This window comes from Myotis daubentonii, chromosome 9 (genome assembly GCF_963259705.1).
Source record: "Myotis daubentonii chromosome 9, mMyoDau2.1, whole genome shotgun sequence".
NCBI lineage: Eukaryota > Metazoa > Chordata > Mammalia > Chiroptera > Vespertilionidae > Myotis > Myotis daubentonii.
Window position 1 is genome coordinate 1,709,955 of NC_081848.1, and position 19,713 is coordinate 1,729,667.

The 19,713-nt window shown below is 47.8% G+C and overlaps 1 protein-coding gene across 5 annotated transcripts in view; it reads right to left on the minus strand.

The window, feature by feature from the left end:
* ARHGEF12 (Rho guanine nucleotide exchange factor 12) overlaps positions 1–13,936 on the minus strand; it is a 204,515-nt gene extending 190,579 nt beyond the window's left edge. For 4 of the 5 annotated variants that reach the window (XM_059707604.1, XM_059707606.1, XM_059707605.1 and 1 more), the window contains exon 1: positions 13,818–13,936. In XM_059707604.1, the coding sequence (XP_059563587.1) occupies positions 13,818–13,849 (32 nt within the window). In that variant the 5' untranslated portion in view covers positions 13,850–13,936. The remainder of the gene's footprint in view (positions 1–13,817) is intronic. The other variant, XM_059707607.1, reaches the window with a different exon arrangement.
* Positions 13,937–19,713: the final 5,777 nt, after the last annotated feature.

Below are 19,713 nucleotides of genomic sequence, written 5' to 3' on the forward strand. Positions count from 1 at the left end.
GTTTCCCTGAGGACCCAGGGGTCCCACCTGCACACAAGACCCCCAGCCCATGGTTCCAGAGCCGGGAAGAGAAATCCCCATAACTCTGGGCTGTTAAAACCAGTGTGGATTGTAGCTGAATAACACAGAGGCTGCTGGAGTCCCTGACAGTTTCTCTTAAAGGGCCAGTACACAGACTTATGCCCTCTAAGCTCCAGAACTGGGGCAGCACCTAGAAAGGAACCTGGGACATTTGGGGAGGACCTAACTTGTTTGGCTCTAACTGCCCTCCCCAGCTGGCCTGGTCGCCTCTAACTGCCCTCCCTGGCCAGCCTGGCTGCCCCTAACTGCCCTCCCCTGCCAGCCTGGTCACCTCTAACTGCTCTTGCTGCCCTGGTTACCCCTAACTGCTCTCCCCTGCCAGCCTGGTCACCCCTAACTGCCTCTGCCTCAGCCCCCACCACCATGGCTTTTTCCGGAAGATGTCCGGTCTAATTAGCATATTACCCTTTTATTAGTATAGATAAGTATTTGTCATATTATCCTCTACTTTTCTATATGTGTTTAAAATACTCCAGAATATTTTAAGCAAATAAAAAATGGTCAAGTTGCAGAAAAATAAGTTTTGAAATACAACCTGGTAGGCTTGAAAGCAACATTTGCGAAAAAGGGCATAAGTTGCAGTCGGCAGCAAAACTTGTTAGGATTGCTTGGTTAATATTCTTTCGTTGGAAAGGTGTGGTTTGGGCAAAGGAGAAAAGGAAACCAGCCCAATGAAAGGGAACGTCTGATTGGGCCGTTGACGCAGCAGAGAGGGGCAGGTGTGGCGAAGGTTCAGGCTGTCCATAGGCAAGGATGTCTGTGTGTGGGGGACACCAAAGGACACCTGTCACGCCTGAAACACAATTTGCTAACACTCACAATTGCAGAGCTCACGGAGAATCACTGTTTGTAAAACTATTAGTTCCCTGACATATAAAATACACATACATATAAATATACATGCACTCTTCTGAGCTTCCCCTGCCCTCCACTTGGTATTTGGCTATGGCCTTCTTTTCATGTCAACGAATTGGATGCACAGACATGATTTTTAATGGCTACAGTGTTATCCCTGACTGTTTGACATTACTATGGTTTACTTCACTAACCCTTTATTGTGGGGCTGGTTGATTCCGGTTTTTCCTGGCATCAACTACAGTGAACATAATTGCTTATTTGACTGTTTACTTAGGACACATTCACAGACATGGAACTCCTGGCCCAAACCTAATTCACTTGAATTTTGATCCACATTTCCACATTGACTTTCTAGAAAGTGCTTCTGTTTGTTTAGTCCCGTGGTCGGCAAACTGCGGCTCACAAGCCACATGCGGCTCTTTGGCCCCTTGAGTGTGGCTCTTCCTAAGCCTTAGGAGCACCCTAATTAAGTTAATAACAATGTACCTACCTATATAGTTTAAGTTTAAAAAATTTGGCTCTCAAAAGAAATTTCAATCGTTGTACAGTTGATATTTGGCTCTGTTGACTAATGAGTTTGCCAAACACTGGTTTAGTCCGTTGGTTTTAAATCAGATTACACTCCCACAAACAGGGTAAGAGAAAACTGTTCAACACGCCTTCGACAAATCGCTGAACTTGAGCGACTCCGTCCCGGCATAACTGTCTGCGTGCTTTTCAAGGCACTTTTGAAGGAAGGAAAGGGATCCGGCGCCCCTAAGCTCTCCCGTGTGGACAGAGGTGGAAAAGCAAAGTTCCCCAAGAAGGTGGAAGCGCCGCGGGGATCCTCCCAGCCAGGGGAGGGGCATGCCTGGACGCCCCCTGCACTCCGGGGCTGGGGCTGGGCACAGGCGGCGGGGCCAGCCCTGAGCAGTAAGAGCCCCGACACCCTTCCCGGTCCCCTTTCCCGGGTGGGCGGGGACAGCAGATGGTGGGGAGACCTCCCATTGCTCCCAGTCCTGACTCCCGAATCCCACACGCTGTGTTACTGAGAAAACTTAGGCAGGGACATGTCACCGGGCGCAGGACCAGGAGGATCCGGGCTGGAGAGTGAAGTCCAGGGAGGCGCGGGCGGCACGGCCGAGGGCCCTGTGTGGGTGCGGGTGTGTCAGTGTGTGTCGCTCAGGTCCATGCTCATGCACACTCACACGGCCGCACCTCGGCTCTGCACCCTCGGCCACCAGGAACCTCCGCGGAGCCTGCCGTTATCTTGGATGCATTCAGTCCCAGCATCAAGCAAGTCTGAAAGTTTCCCCAGACTGACTCGAGGGACCCAGACTGACGCCCCGCCTCCCACCATGTGCCCACCCAAGGCTGGCCCCGCCCCGTGTGCCCCGGGTCTGAAGGCCGGCCATGCCTCTGATCACGGGAGACCCAGTATTCTGCCACACCCCGGCCAGGTCCCAGAGCTCCCTTCCACCACTGCACCCCTGCCGGGCCCAGGGCCCAGTCCTTTGGTTGTCCCTCACTGCCCCCCCTGCCGGCTGCTCACCCCAACTAGCCCCCCTGCTGGCCTGCTTGCCCCTAACTGCCCCCACCCCCTGCTGGCCTGCTTGCCCCCAACTGTCCCCCTGATGGCCTGCTCACTCCAAGTGGCTCCATATTCTATTCCATTTGTGTCCTTTCCACCCCTAAGTTAATGCCTTGTCCTTAATATGTGGTTATGAGATGTCTCTGTGACTGAGCTGGGAAACCTGTCATGTTTCTCTTTCCTTTCCTTTCATCTCAGGATAACTGAGCTCTGTGGTTTGTGTGGGACGAAAGGCCCTGGGAATACAATGCTGAGCCCTCTGAACTCATTTTATTCTTTATTGTATTATTTTATTCCTGGGGCTGAATTAAACATGAAAACAGAAGAAAATATACCCTTAGATATAGAATCTGAGTCATTACCCGGAGATTTCTGTGGTAGTTAACACTGAGGCATGAGACACGTGTTTATTGGTCAATTTCCTCAACTATGGAAGGAAGGTTGACCCTGCCCCTCGGATCCTATAGAGGTTGGATATGCTGCATCCAGAGGGATTAACTGGCAGCTCTGAGAGTAAGATCAGAAATCCACAGACACTTGTTTCCTTTACCCAGACAGAGTTAGAAAAACACAACTCCTTTTATCATAACGGCAGCAAGGGCCATGCCTGTGGGAGGAGGAGCAGGGAACCAGGGCTTCCCCCTTGCTCCTTCCCCGCCCCCCCTCCCTCCATCCCTGCACTGGCCCAGCTGCTATGCTATGGTGGAACCGCTCACTCAGGCTCTGGCCCCGCCCATGTCACAGGGAGGAGCATGCGCAGTTTCTTGCAGACACAGAGCAGCTGTGGCGTAGGGAGGTGGCGGTTTTTCCCCTGAGCAGGCGCTGAAGTCCTTGTTGAAGTCTCCACTCCGGAGCCTGCGAGTCCGAGTCCTGGGAGGCTGCGCAGTGGAGGCGCCACATTCCTTTCAGTAGAAACTGAAGATTTCTAGGAGCTGCCGACTGAGGGGAAAGGACCAGGAGGTCTGCCTTGTGCCCATTCCCAAAGCACAGTCCCGCTTTGCTGGTGGAGCCTCCTGAGCCCAACGCCCAGGGCCTGGGCACACAGGGGGCGGGGCCAACGCCATCACCTCCTTCCGTTTGAGCCCCAGGGCCACTTTTGCCTTGCCTACATATGCAAATTAACGCCATCTTTGTTGGCAGTTAATTTGCATATTGCCCTGATTAGCCAATGGGAATGGTAGCGGAGGTATGGCTAATTACCATGTCTCTCTATTATTAGATGGGATGATGGCCATTTTTCTACTGCAGTTACATGGATTCTGAAATGAGGTAAACAACAGAACTAAAGAAAACTAAAACTTTTAAATATCTAGAAAGACTATTTTAATGTTTCTATACACAGTGAAAGAAGCTTAAAAAATTAGATAGTAGTACTATACTAAAATAAACTATTTTCATGTTAATTATAATAATTTTCTTATTCACTGGCCTGTATAAATCCCCTCTGATTACCTCATTGCCACCTGCCAATCTACAAACTAAAGGGGATTAGTCAGTTTTACTTGCTTCCCACTGTTGATTACATAACACCCCTCCCCAAAGAATATGCCATGAAATTGATGACCCAGATCCACCATGCATGCCTGCTGCTGCCTACAACCATAGAAAGGACAGGTGGACACACTGTGTCCCACTGCATGCTAGTCAAACCTGTGAAGTCTTGAGTCAAAATGGAGGCTTTAAAGCAGCTGAAAGTGGCTTTGAAGACAAAAGGAGCCCTGACTTGGGATGGTAAACACACACAGTATACAGATGCTGGTCTTTAGTATTGTGTACCTGAAACCTGTAAAACGTTATTAACCAGTATCACCCCAATGCATTCAATTAAAATAAAATAATATTAGGCTAATTTCCTTACTTTTATATTATCCTGAGGATATCCTTAAAGATTTGACAGAGCCTTTCTCTGGACAGTAAATCACATAGGTGAATACAGGATTTTTATAAATGACTCCAATGTTCTTCTCCAGAGCGAATAACATCACTGACTGGGAACTCCCAGAAGACTTAGAGCCATTAAGGGCTGGGATTCCTTTCAAATGGCATCATTTCAACAGAGGCTCAGTGAGAAATGAAACCTCCTGCAAATCAAAAAAGTTGCAATGTGCTTTCTTTCCCCAGAGGCTTACTACCTGCTTCTCTCTCTCTCTCCCCCCATCTCTCTCAAAGTAAAGATGCTGCTGGAAGAACAGCTGACATTCTGCTGTGAGCCTCCTCCAGAAACGCTCCAAATACACAGAACAGGTTTCTGGCTGCCACTCCATGAACATCCTTCTCTACTTGACACCTATCACCTACTAGACAATAAGCATCTACTGACAGGAGGACACCATCAGAGATAGTAACACATTTATGGTAAAATGATGCTATCCAGAAACTGCCTCAAAATAGCCCAGTGGAGAAGCAGAACAAGGAAACAGATGAGCCAAGACTGTACATGCACTGACAATTGCTAAAGCTAATGATGTGAAAACGGGGGTTCGTCTTACTGGCCTCTATATTTTTGTATATGTTTGAAATATTTCGTTAAAAAACTTCCCCAGATTCAAAACAATGCGTTTACCAAGCAGCTACTGAGCACTTCCCCTGGTTCCTGATGACTCACTCTCCCCCCTGCTCCCTTCAGAGGATTATGCAGACTTGCCCATTAGTGTGTGATCTGCAATGCGACCTGTGGGAGTGACATCCCTGGCCCGCTGACAATGAGCCTGCCCACACAGCGTGCTCCGGCCAATGGCATGTGTAAGCGGGGATGACTGATGGACACCAGGGCTGAGGAGAAACTTGAAGAGCCATCATCTGTTTGCACCAGTTTCCTGTTCGTTCCCTCTCACAGGACAGTGACATCTCTCAGCGAGGGGCTGCTCCCTCAGCCAGGGTTCCACAAATGCTGCAGCCAATCCACAGCGGACATGATATAACGTAAGCAAGAAATAAACCACTGCTGTGAGCCACTGGAATTTGAATAGGTTGCTATGGTAGCATAAACTAGCAAAAGCTGACGGATACGCTAGGGCAGTGGTCGGCAAACTCATTAGCCAACAGAGCCAAATATCAACAGTACAACAACTGAAATTTCTTTTGAGAGCCAAATGTTTTAAACTTAAACTATATAGGTAGGTACACTGTTACTAACTTAATTAGGGTGCTCCTAAGGCTTAGGAAGAGCCACACTCAAGGGGCCAAAGAGCCGCATGTGGCTCTCGAGCCACAGTTTGCCCACCACGGCGCTAGGGGCGAGGTACAAAGCATGTTAAAATGAAAGGCTGGTATATTTTTAAGAATGTTTTAGCCCTAGCCGGTTTGGCTCAGTGGATAAAGCGTCGGTCTGTGGACTGAAGGGTCCCAGGTTTGATTCCAGTCAACAGCACATGCCTGGGCTATGGGCTCGATCCCTAGTAGGGGGCGTGCAGGAGGCAGCCAATCAATGATCCTCTCTCATCATTGATGTTTCTATCTCTCTTTCCCTCTCCCTTCCTCTCTGAAATCAATAAAAATGTTTTTTTAAAAAGAATGTTTTAGAAGGCAGATAAAAAAACTTAACAATGGTTAACTCTGAGTCGACAGTTTGAGAACTGGTGGGTGTATAGGGATAGGGATAAGATCAGAGAGAGACTTAATTTATACCATCATATGTCAATGAATTTTCTTGTGTATGTTTTTTTAAACCTGAACAACTAGGGACTTGGATAATTTGAGCTATTTTTTATTTTCTATGTACTTTAGTATTTAAAATATAACAATATATTTAAGCAAATAATAGTTACTTAAAATGATTAAGAACCATCTTTCTACCCTTGAGAAACTAAAAAGTTGTTGATAATTTAGCTTTTTAAAAAGTGTCTTCCCCCCAAAAAACACAACTGTTAATTTTTTAAAGTGGCAAAGGCTAAATGCAAAAATCCTACATAATAAAGAGCTAATATGCAAATGGTTGTCATACCCTCACATCCTTGGGTCCTCGTGCTGGAACTGCTCAGACACTCAACACTGGGGAGAGAGGAATGGGGACCAGCCAGGCCTCCTGCTCCACGGTCCTGGGCGCCAGTGCCTGCAGCTGCAGCCCAGGAGAGGACAAGCCACCCACCCCCAGGTCCTGGGTGCCTGCAGCCAGCCAGAGGGAGGGAAGCCCAGGTCCCGGGTGCCTGCAACTGGCTGGAGGAGAGAATCCTGGGTCCTGGGTCCTGGGTCCTGGGTGCAGGGCGAGGCAGAGGCGGTTGGGGTGATCAGGCCAGCAGGGGAGCAGTTAGGGGCGATCAGGCAGGCAGAGGGGTTAGGGGCGATCAGGCCAGCAGGGGAGCAGTTAGGGGCGATCAGGCAGGCAGAGGGGTTAGGGACGATCAGGCAGGTGAGTGGTTAGGAGCCTGCAGTCCCGGTTTGCGAGAGGCAGTCGAACATCCCCTGAGCAGTCCCAGATTGGAAAGGGTGCAGGCCGGGATAAGGGACCCCCGCCCCACCGGGGCACAAATTTCATACACTGGGCCTCTAGCAAATAAATAAAAAACAGGAGCATGACGTAGGTTTCACAACTATAGGGCTTTGGGTTATTGGTACTGATCTCAAAGAAAATTCTCTCAATTACATTATTTTAGTACACCAGTAAACTGGTGAGGAAGCTTGCTCTAGGCATTAAGTTTTGTGGAACAAGACTCAAATAGTACTACTACAGACAAGGCATTTTACTCTACTAAGCCCATGGAGGTTAAAATTATTAAAAAGAGTTAGAAGAAAAAAAAAGGAAAATATTCTAACCATGACTCTTGCCTTGATTAAACACTTGAATGTTTACAGACGTCAAGTTTCATAGAGTAAGACTTAACAACGTGAACATATTTTTACTTAATTTGAGCAATATCTGAACACAGCAGTATCTTGCAAATATGATTAGGAAATGTCTGTACTTTTCAGACTTGCATCTCAAAGCACCTCACAAACATTAACCCTCATTTCGCCTGAGAGGTAGATGTTGCACATTATAATAATCCATCCTTTTCACTACAAAATATTTAAATACCCCTCAGCAGTACTTGCCCTGGGGAGGTCTTACCCAAACAGCCCATAAAACAGGAAATAAGCTGACAGTTCATGTGTCACCAACAATCTCTGACAAGATCAGACCTTCACCCACAAGAACCACTTCCTCTGAGCAAACCACAGACTGCACAGGGCAGACCACAACATACTAGCTTGTATCTGGAACGCAGACCACAACATACTAGCTTGTGTCTGGAACGCAGAGAGAACTCGCCTAACAGCTGGGGAAGGCTATGTCTAAGCGCCTGCACAGATCTCCCGTGTGTGCGAAGTGTATTCTAAGGGCTTATTGCTCTTCTGGAGAAGATATAGCCGCCTTCTGCATTACACATGCAATTTCTTCACATGCCAATGAAGTCTTCAGGCTTTCAACAATAATCTACATTTTCTGGGTCCACATAAGACCTACAAACTCCTCTTTAATGTCTTCTGTGAATCTAAAATCAGCATTTAAATATAATATTTGACCAAAACTGTAGTCTCAAAGCAATTTCTTTAAATGACAGTTTTATAATATTAAAAAGCAGTGTAACCGGTGACTAACTGTAAGCATCAACTAAACCAGATTTTTTAAATTTATTTCCAATTTCTTCATGAATTTTTCCTCACAGTCCCAAGATGGGAAATCCAATTTTTCACTGGCCATTACATGTGCATGTTTCTCAACACTCGGAAGCCAGTAAGAACCTAAACTGTCAGCTACGTTACCTAATTCACTAAGCTAAACTTAGTGTACCTCTCCTCGTATGAAAAGTCAATCATGTGCGCGTACGCAGTTCAGGCAAAGCCTCTGGCCTTCAGCGTCATCGTGTATTACCTCGGCAGGAGCAAAAAGCTGGAAGCCATTGGGGTCAGCTTCGCGGGCTTTTCTTAGAAGCTGTACTAGAAGCGGTTTTACAAACTTCCATTCATAAATGGCCATCTTGGTGCTCCAGATATTCTAAGTTGAAAAAGTAAAATGCTCTAAATTTGGCATGTTTCCAAAATTCTAAACTTTGAGGGAATTATCACTAAAAATGTGTCCTGATTATGAGATTAGACTGCTGTGCAGTCTCCTGAGAAAGTGATGAGTAGCTACTCTAGAAACACTTAAAATTAGAATAGATAAGATACTAAAAAGCATCCTATAAGAGACAAAATCCCTCTTGGACTTGGTCAGGTTGCAAAGTAGGAAAGAAAAAATAATGTATGTAGAAAGACAATAATTTAAAGTGAAAGAATAGGGAACTTGAGAGCCAAAAAATCTACATTAAAAATCTAGATTATAAAACTGTCCTTTCTAGTTTTATAACTTGACTTAAACTTTATGAGCTGCCTAAAGTGGTGATCTGCTCCACACTGAGTCGAAAACATTGTAAATGCTGAAGAATGACAGGGTATCAGTACATGCATGAGGGTATTTTACTCAAAAGGAGATATAATACTTAAAATTTTGCTGATTTTATAACTTCAGTTTAAATACCACTCTTTTGAAGACTCTTAATTATTAAAAGGGAAAGGAGCATGTCTTCCCATGAAACCTTAAAATATTATCAAAACCAAGTTTTAACGGATGAGATCAAATAAAGTTAAACTCCCTATTCCTGAAAATATGGCATGGTCAATTTCTAGGAGGTAAGAAATTATATGATAAGAAACATTTTTAGTAACTTTGTTAGACAACTAAGATGTAAAAGAGTTCCTCCAATTATCTCTGAATAAAAAACATTAAAACATCCTGCTGGTTCTGTGACCGATGTTAGTTTGGCGGGCAACTAATACCAATTTCTAGATGGCTTTTAGAAGAGGACACCACATGTGTTTATGCAAAGACTAGTGGCCTGGTCCACGAATTAAAAGGGAATTAATTAGAGGAAATATTTTAATATTGCTATTTGCCCTTTATAATAGAAGTGTCAGAGATGAAAGAAAATTAGTAAAATGTATATGGAAATCTCCCTCCTGTCAGAGTTTGGGGTGCACTGTGGGACCCAGAATCAAGTCCCCGCCCACCCACATGCACCATGAAATCACACCAGACTGAGACCTGGCCGGCTCCACCCCCACTGGACGAGACCCAGACCTGGCTGGCCCCAGCCCTGTCAAGCCCCACTGGGGTGGGGGGGGGCACAGCCTCAGGTCCCCTGACCCCAGTGCGGGGGTCGGGGACATGGCCTCAGGTTCTCCGTCAAGCCCCACTGGGGTGGGGGGTGTGGCCTCAGGTTCCCCGCCCCAGCCTGGTGCCACACAGCCTCAGGTCCCCGCTGATTGGTCGTTACAGCATCATAGCATGACAACCATTTGCATATTAGCCTTTTATTATTAAGACTAGCGGCCCGATGCACGAAATTCGTGCAAGAGTAGGCCCTCCTTTCCCTGGCTGCCAGCACTGGCTTCCCTCTGGCACCCAGGACCCGGGCTTCCCTCCGGCACCTGGGACTGGGCTTCCTTCCAGCCACCTGCCGGCAGGCACTCAGGACCTGAGCTTCCCTCGAAGCCCTGGCTTTGTCCAGCAGGCCGTCTGGAAGGACATCCAGAAGAGCATCCGGTCTAATTAGTATATTACGCTTTTATTATTATTGATTTTCCCAGGACTCACAATGCTCCACATAAAAATTTGTAAAACACACTATTTATGCATTCCGTCAATGTCTGCCTCAAATTTAATTTTTAAATTGAAAATTCAAACTTAGTTTTTAAAAAATTCTACGTTAACTCAACATTGTTATATACAACTGGAAACCAAGAATGTGTTATGCAGTATTGCCAAGGTAACATATTTGTGTATTGATTCAAATAAAGCTTCTCCTGTCCTTTCATTGAATAAATATGAACATCGAATAAGTGTGCCATTTACCAGGAAGATTACAACTCTGTATTTTTTAAATTTAATTTGGATGGTACATGTTTCTTGTGTAGAATTGAACAAGTGAATGTACTACTGCAGACCTACATGAATCATGATTTTATATTAGAAAAGACAACATAACTGGGATTGATTCCCAATTTCAATCTTGTGTTTATCAAATGACTGACTTTATAAGTAAATACTACAAATAATTTCACCTTGCAGATGGCTCAGGCAATCTTCAAAATAGCACACAGTATTTTTTTGGATTGTTTTCTAATCAAGAACATTATAGAGAGCATTATATGGCAGAAAAAGTATCATGAATGAAAATGCTAATTACTGGATACATGCATATAAAGTCACAGGTTTCCACATTCACTTTTAAAGTTTACTCAAATAAGCATAAAGCTGAACTCACACTAAGAAAATCCTAATACCTCAAAAACCTGTCTTTATCTCTAAATCAAAACAACAACAAAATCCATAAGTCCAAGACAAAAGTCCATTTGTTTCAAGGAAGACCCTTATAACAAAATCCTACCGGTATTGTCCCCTAAAAATTCATTGTTCTAGAACAGCCGTGGGCAAACTACAGCCCGCGGGCCAGATCCGGCCAGTTTGAAATGAATAAAACTAATAAAAAAAGACCGTACCCTTTTATGTAATGATGTTTACTTTGAATTTATATTAGTTCACACAAACACTCCATCCATGCTTTTGTTCCGGCCCTCCGGTCCAGTTTAAGAACCCAAAGTTTGCCCACCCCTGGTCTAGAACCTAGCCTGAAATCATTTACTGAGTCCACGGAAAATCATTCTTTTCTATTTCTCAGAAGAAATTCCAATTGCCATAGAAGCCCTGAATTCAACCTAAGAGGATTGGGAATGCGGTAATCAATGCAAACTGAAAAGCAGCAATCAGATATTCCTGCCACTTTTTAAGTGCTGATTCTAAAAGATGAAAACTACAGTCTCCAGGTCTCACAGAAGTTGCAAAGCAAGAGACTGGAAGGTCCCCGCTTATACATGTCGTTAAGCTGTTCAGATAGTCTATATACAAAGAGTACCATAAACATAGTTTGGGTTTTTTAATTGACGACGATGCCTTTAAAAAAGGGGGATGGGAGGTTTGGGGAGATGAAAAGGAGGAAAAGAGAGTAAATAAATTTAACTGCAAAATAGTAACAGGATGTTAGTTCTGAGCATCCAAAGTGACCAATCCACAGCCTAAACATGGCTGAGTTCCATCCCAGCCCCAGCACTTCCCGAATACGTAAGAATAAAACTTTCTTATCTTGTTCAGCCGTGTGTCCTCTGCCACCAACTGCAACACAGAGTAACCTCCAAAGCCAGCCCGTCTGAATTCAACTAAGGACAGACAGACTCCAGTTCGCAGTGCAAGAGCTCAAACTCCCACAGCTGGCCTGCGGGTCTGCACACCCTACAAAGCAAAGCCAGACCTTGTAACAATACTTCACACTTGAAAGGATCTTTAAAAGCTACACTGGCACTACTAACCGTGCCAACAGCTCTGGAACCAGCAGGCATGCCTCCAGCGCACTGCAGGGAGTAAGCAGGAGCATGAGGCAGGCGGGGCTGAGCAGAAGAGAAGGTAGGAACGATTCCAGAGGCTGTTAAGGCATCCTGGCACAGACAGAGCATCCAAGCTGTGTTTCACCCCAACATACATTCAGGTCAGGGGCAATTCCTCTCCAAAAAGCCAATGGATGCTAGATATTTATAGAATATGCTTAAAGAACAAGTAATGGTCACATAAGAATAATTCTTACTTTAAAAAACTGTTAGTAAATTTCTAAGAAACAGGTTTCCATACTGTCTCAGTAGTGCTTCTTAAATTAAGTGACTTTCAAGGGTGTTATTTTTCTTTTAAAAAAAATATGTAAAATCAGGCGGCACTTGAACCAATTCAAAGATATTACTATACAAACGGATTTGCAGATTCATCTTAAACTTAGAATCCTCATCTTTTACCCTGTGGGCCTACCACAGTGCCTGGCAAAGAACGGGCATCGATTAGCTGCATGCTTATTGTATATTTATAGCTCATCTACGTTATAGAAAGGGCACAAATCCCAAGATTCTATTTCCAAGATAATGGAAATAGTTAAGAAAATCTCTGAGAAGCAAAGAGGAAGAAAGGTCATTAAGTAGGGGCTTGTGGGTGATTTTGTGTGGAATGAATTGATGACTCTCTATCTGTCTCTACAAAATTAAACACCCCTCTTATCACAATGAAAACCACCAAGTAACTACCTTAGTTCCTAATAAGACTTCTTCCTACAGGTTCAGCAGAGTGGGAGGGAACTGAGCCAACCAGGAGGACAATTACCCACACCCCATGAAACTGACTTCTCAGAAGCAAAACACCCTGAAAGGAAGGAGGATAACCAGAGAAATCAAGATAAGCGTTGCTACTCCTGTTAAGTGCGCTCTCAAAAAGTTGAAAATTACTTCATTTCATTGAAAACTAAAACATATTTTTTAAGACATGCAATCTAAAAATAAATATAGTTTAAATGTTCAATGGTATCCTTTTAGGTAAACATTCACTTGACACTGGGAAGCATCAACAGGAACAGGAAGTTCTGTTTCTGGAGTAGCTGTTATGGTATGATAATGGCATTTGGCCCTTTTAAAATCAACAACTAAGTCTTACAATTAGGAGGAACTCGTTTAGGAAACTCAACTATTTTCTGCAGAAGCACTATTGCACCCTTCATCGAAGAGCTTTCATCGGCCCCCTAAACCGGTTATTTTCTTTTTTTAATGACATAATAGTTTGAAGGTTGCTTGGGAGAAAAAAAACAAGCTGAAGTCTCGGACAAGGATACAAAGTCGTAATAACATTGAGAAATAAAATGTAGTAAAAGGATATGCTTATCCCTTGACCTAATTAATATTCAAAAGAAAAACTGCCACGAGTGCTGCACGGAAAGCACAATCCCCGCCGCCAGCAGCCCGGCCAGTCCGCCCGCCGCGCTCCCTCCACGTTCGCTCGGGTTCTGGGAGATGAAACACTGAACGCGCAATGACTCCAGTCCAGCCCCAGGGCCCCCCACTTCTTCAGCTCCTGACACCGGCCCCCCGAGCCCGCGATGCGGTGACGTCACGGCCGGACAGCCCTCGACCGGCACCGCGCAGGGCGGTCCCGACGCGAAGGCTCGCCGGCCGGCGCTCCGCTCGGGCTCCGGGGCCGGGACGAGCGGGGGCGACGCCGCACCCTCCCCGCCGGCTCCGCCGCCACCGTCCTCTGGCTCCTGGGCGAGGACAGGCCCGGGCCCCGGGCCGAGAGCCGCTCCCGGGAACCGGCGGCAGCGTCCCCCGAAGCCGACCTTCCCCAGCGCCACCACCCGGGGCCGGTCGGGCCGGGCCCTCCCCCCGCGTCCCGGTGGCCGGCCCGGGCCCGGCGGCGGCGCGGACGAACCTGTCGGTGGTCGTGGGCTGTGAGCCGCTCATTGGGCCGTGGCGAGAGGTCCTGCTCCTACCCAACTGGCATCTTACGGGGCCGGGGCCCAGGCCCGGCTCCGAGAGGGACGACCGGGGCCGGCTCCGAGCCGCAGGCCGGCATCGAGGGCGGCCGCGGGGCCAGGGGGCGCGGCGGGGGCCCGACCGGAGGTCGCCCGGACCGGCCGAGGCGGAGGGGAGGCCGCCGGGGAGGAGCGAGCTCGAGGGCCGCGCGGGGAGCAGGCGCCGCCGGGAGCCGCCTCTATCGGGGGCCGCCGGGCGCTCGGGGCCGCAGCCTCCGCCGCCTCTCGGGCCGCCGGGCGCCGGGCTGGCGCGGCCCCATGTCCCGGGCCGGGTCGCTGTGCCTTCCTCGCCGCCCCACCGCCTCGGCGCGGACGCTGGTCTCAGCGCCGCCTTCCGCCGCCCATCGCGGCCCCGGCCGGCTCTTCCGCGGCGCGCGGCCCCGCCCCGTCGGCTGGGCGGCGGCTCCCGAGCGTCCGGAGCGTCCGGCCTGCGCGCGGCGGTCCCTGGTCGCGGCCGCCTCCCAGTCCAGGCCTCGCGGGAGCTCGGGCGGCGGGCGGAGGAGGCCGCGGCGGCGGGGCGGGCGGGGTTCCGGTTCCGGTTCTGTCTCCGCCGCGTCCAGCGCGAGCCGGCCCCGCCCCGCTGACCCGGGGGCCTCCGCCCAGACTGGGGCGCGTCCCGCTTCCACCCGAGGCTCCGGGGAGCGGCTCCGGCCCCGGAACTCGCTCCGCGGAGGCCGCGCCGGCTCCCCGACCCGGTGACGCGCACCGACGGCCTCCGGTGGACGGAAACGACCTCGGTCCCGGGCTGCCGCCGTCCCGCTGGGGACGCTCCCCGCACCGGCCGCCTCCCGCCCGTCCCGCCCGTCCCGCCGGTCCCGCCCGTCCCGCCCCGGAGGTTGGGGAGCCGGGCCGGGCCGGGAGGAAGGGCGTGCGGCGGCGGGACGTCTCCGGGGCAGCGCTGCTTCGGCCGCTGCTGCCCGGCAGAGTGGGCGCCTGTGCCCGAGTGAGAGGCCCGGTGCTCCCGGCCACGGCCTCGCGGGGACGGAGGGGAGGGCGGTGCGCCGGTGCGTGGCGGCCGTCGGAAGAGTCCCCGCCCCTGACCGGGGGCTCCCTGGCCATCGGGCTTCGTGATTCCAGAATTGGGGATGGTGACCATTGAAGTGACTGTACCCCATTCGGTACAGTTCCTTTTCATGCCGCTGGCGGACATCTAAAGTAGCTGCAGTGTTATCAGAGTGTTCAGACTTGGTTTTAAGCTTGTGCTGATGGGCGCGGGACCTCAACCTTTTTGTGGAAATCAAGTGACAAAGGAAACGCAGTAACACTGGGTGTGGAGACGGCAAGGATGGCCTCCCAACAGGGCTGTCCTAAAAGTCAGCCCCGCAGTTCCTGAAAGGAATGGTCATTCTCCCGGAATAGATGTCCGAACCAAGGCTGACATTAGAAGGGTAACTAACCGTGGTCATCATTTCTTATAATTTCTTGTACATGTTTATTACTTGTTCTTAATTGAATTTAATTTATTTAAAAAAAAGAAATTAGGGTTAAAAAACAAAAAGGAAAAGCTAAACAGAGGCCAGAGATGACTCTTTATTGCTTGATCTTTTTTGAGTTCAGGGCACAGCCACCTTATTTTGTAATGTTTATTTTGGGAAGGAATAGAAGCGAGTTAGGGTTCCAAGCCGCTTTGGGAATGTCGAACCAGGACACATCGCCACCTGCTGGTAGCATAACAAACAGCTCTGTCCTGAAGACGATTATTTTCCGCATACTGTAACCGGAAGGAGTTCCATCCATCAATATACAATAACCAAAATGCAAAATTTCTTTCCAAACTTATATCTTTTGTACACGTACTACATATGTATCTTGTTTGCCCTGTCCTAATAATTTTATAGCAGCCCCAATGACTCACCAAATCATGCATTTTAAAATGAGTTCCTTTCTTCCTTCAAGAATGCCTCACTACTTGTGCTTCGGGAATAAAACAAACTGGGAAAGTTCCTGACTCACCTCCTCTTCCTTGCATACAAAACCTTTGCAGACTACTTTCAAATCTTTCCAAAGCTAGACAGACCCACAGTTCTAGCTGTGAGCAAGGAAGGCTCTTGCTGTGGGAAAGTTTCAGGAGACAAAGGACTTAATTAAGCCAGCCATTCATCCCAGAACTGCTCTTTTTAACGGTGGATCGCTATATGCACCCACAGAGCCCGAATGGTGACAGGGTCCCTGGGAGCTTCTTCACAGGTGTTGGTAGCTCTGGACCAGTGGGTCCTAACATGGGGCACACGCCCCACGGGGGCAATTTGATTTTTAAGGGGGGCAATTCGAAAATAAGTTATTAACAGTGAATTATCTGCATTTCTTATGGTTCTAGGGGCCTCATATACAGTATACAGTCAGTTCTCTGGTTACGTCAGACTCGACGAATATCGTTCCGTGGTTACATCGCCATCTCCCATCTATACTAATCAAAGGGTAACATGCTAATTAGACTGGGTCGACTGGACATCTTCCAGGCATCCTTCTGGACAAAGCCACGGTGGCAGGGGCCGAGGCAGAGGCAGGTAGGGGCGATCAGGCAGGCAGGGGAGAGCAGTTAGGGGTGATCAGGTCAGCAGGGGAAAGCAGAGGCGATCAGGCAGGCAGGCAGGTGAGCGGTTAGGAGCCAGTGGTCCCGGATTGCAAGAGGGATGTCCGACTGCCAGTTTAGACCCGATTCTGCAGGAGCAGTTGGACATCCCCTGAGGGGTCCTGGATTGGAGAGGGTGCAGGCCAGGCTGAAGGACCCCCTCCCCCATGCACGATTTCATGCACCAGGCCTCTAGTTTATTTATAAAAAAACAAACAAAAAAACATTATTTCAATGTATGTACATATGTGCTTTATGTTTTTCATTATTTATTTACCACAAGTAAAGGTCAGGAATTGTTATCTTTCTTTTAAATTTTTTTTACTGTTTCACTTCATGACTGCTGTGTCTGTGCTCCATGTGAGTGATGTAGGTGCTTTGTAGGTGGGTTCCAACTTACGGTGAAAATCGCGTTACATCGCACCATAACGGATCTCCAACGTAACCCAAGGACCTACTGTATAAGTATATATTGTGATTTATTTGTGCGTTTCAGTTCTCTATTAAATGTTTTGAAAATTTGCTATTTTTTCATATCACTTCATATTACTATTTTTAAACAATTTCTTAGTGATTTCCTCCTCAGGACTTCACCTGTCCTCCTTCCGTTCTTGTATTTTTCTCTTTCATGGACGCCATGCTCTCTGGAAGCTTGCTTAGACCAGGTTAATTTTTCGGCTTCCTCCCCGTGAATAGCAGTTCACTTTTTGAATAATGAGAATTGTATGTCACGGGGCATCAGTATTTTAGAAACGCTTAGGTGGGGCATGGCCAAAAAAAGGTTGGGAACCACCACTCTAGACTGTTCTGAATGTTCCATCTACAGCAGTGGTTCTCAACCTTCCTAACGCCGTGACCCTTTAATACAGTTCCTCATGTTGTGTTGACCCCCAACCATAAAATTATTTTCGTTGCTACTTCATAACTGTAAATTTGCTACTGTAAACAATATGTAATTATATATGTGTTTTTTCAATGGTCTTAGGCGACCCCTGTGAAAGGGTCGTTCGACCCCCAAAGGGGTCGCGACCCACAGGTTGAGAACCGCTGCTCTATAGAACCCCTTCAGAAAGTCCCGTCACACTCCCGTGTCACTAATTCCTTACCTAGAAAGATGACCAGGGTGACCCAGCTCCCGGCACATGGTCTCCGGGGTTATACAATGGCGCTTATTCTAAACCACATTCTCATCTCCTCATCCATTCTCTCGACATGCTTACTGCGCACCACCACTTAGCACTGTCGTGGGCATTGGGAATCCAGTTCTGAAGACAGTGTGGCAAGGCAACTACTCAAATGGGGCAACATAACAAAGAAATTACATTCTTCCTCTTTTCCAGACTGTTTTCTGTAGATAGATTGCTGCCCCCAGAAGTAAAGAATATCAGGAATGGGTGATGAGAGGCAGCAGGTGGGAGGTATTTCATGAAACGTATAAACATGGGTCAGCATTTCTACAGGCCAAAGGACTTTTTTTCAAACCTCTTGGCAAAACCACAACAAAAATATAAAGCAAGCTCTGGATGGATAAAAAGTTGTTTATTTTTATAAAACAGTACAAATCATATTGAAATAGAAATCCTCTTGAGCAGTGTTAATTATCACACAGTAATCCGAATGCGAATGAGCGCTTCGTTACGTCTGACCATGCCGCATGTTAATCAGCCCTTCATGGCCTCAGCATCCTCAGATGGACTAGTGCCCATCTTCATTTCACAGTTTTCTCTCAGTTTCCTTCACATTTACTAGTTACAACAAGACAAGCTGAGATGAGCGATTCTCTTTCCCTTATCATTCTTTAGGTTTCTCAAATTTCAAAGACCTACATACATTCACACGGGAGTACCCCAAAGCAACAAGATCTGCAATCCCCATGCCCTCACCTCTGAGGAGTTATGGGGCACGAACTGGCCGCAGATGGAGCCTGTTCAGGGTCTGGTATGGAGCGGGCTGCACGGGGCCACACTAAGAGCCAGCTGCTGCGTTTCTTTCCAGAGCTCGCTCCAGGCCACTCTCTGCTAGGCTTTTCTGAAGTCGGCGCTCCCCAGCACCTGACTTTGACCATAATTTTGTTGGAAAGAAACTAGCCAGCATTTTAGGGATTCTGGTCACAGAAGGAAAAAAAGAGAGAGATTACTGTCAGATTATTTCCATGTCCAGCAAAACTCTAACCAAATGACAACCATTTTGAAAAGGTGCACTGTTAACATGCCTTTGAACTGCATTTCACGGAGCAATGATGACTCTGTGTGGCCCCAAGCACTCTGCCGGTGTGGCCAGTGACCTACACTTTCAAGAACCCTCATAAGGTTCTTATTCCCAGTGACCTCGATGAGCCGAAACTTCCACTGGCCTTCAGCCCTGACTCCACTAGCCCTGTACGCTTTCCCACCGACAAAGCCGGCCCATCACCACCGATCTAAGTAACATCATCAAACAAACAAACAAATAGCAAAGATATAAATAAATAATGCTTTTCTTCCCCGTAAAAGCCCTCCATTAAAGAAATGCTACCTAATGTCTCTATGAGATGCACAATGGGGTATTTCATTCATTCACACCAGGATTTGCACGGAGGCAAAGAATGAATAAGTGAACTGCCCAAATGAGTTGGCCAGGGAGTAGCCACATTCCGTAAAAGAAAGCAGGAATTCTTGATTCCAAACTTCTCATTCTAAGTTTACATTCTTGCTTTTCCTGGGTGAGGTCAGAGAATATCACACTCATTTTGTTGTTGTTGTTCCTTCCTAGACTGGCCTTGTCATAATATGTTGTCCACAGATGGTGGTGCCTTTTCCAGAGAAAAGAAAAAATAGTCACAGGACTAAAGGGGGGTGTGTCCAAAATGAAAAACTTTGACTCGTTACCCTGAGGCCAGTACACACTTCGGTCTTTGGTTCCAGTTTGCATGAAGCGTAGCAGACCTGCGGTCGGAACTGCCGTCTCCCTCTAGTCCAGTGGCGTCCACATGGGAAACCCTGTGGAATTCCATCACAGCCGCTCATGCCCAGGACATAAATGCACAAAAGCCCTAACAAGGGGCATTTTCCCTGGCAGCGCAGAGCCCATACAGCAGGACTGGGGCAGCCTGCCCACACCTCCCCCATCTCTCACCCAAGCCCCAGCGCTGTGGATTCTGAGCAGAAGAGCGAACACAGCAGGCCTGAGCTGCTGTCCGTGGGAAGGCTGGCTCTTGGCGGGCATCTGGGAACACGGATTTG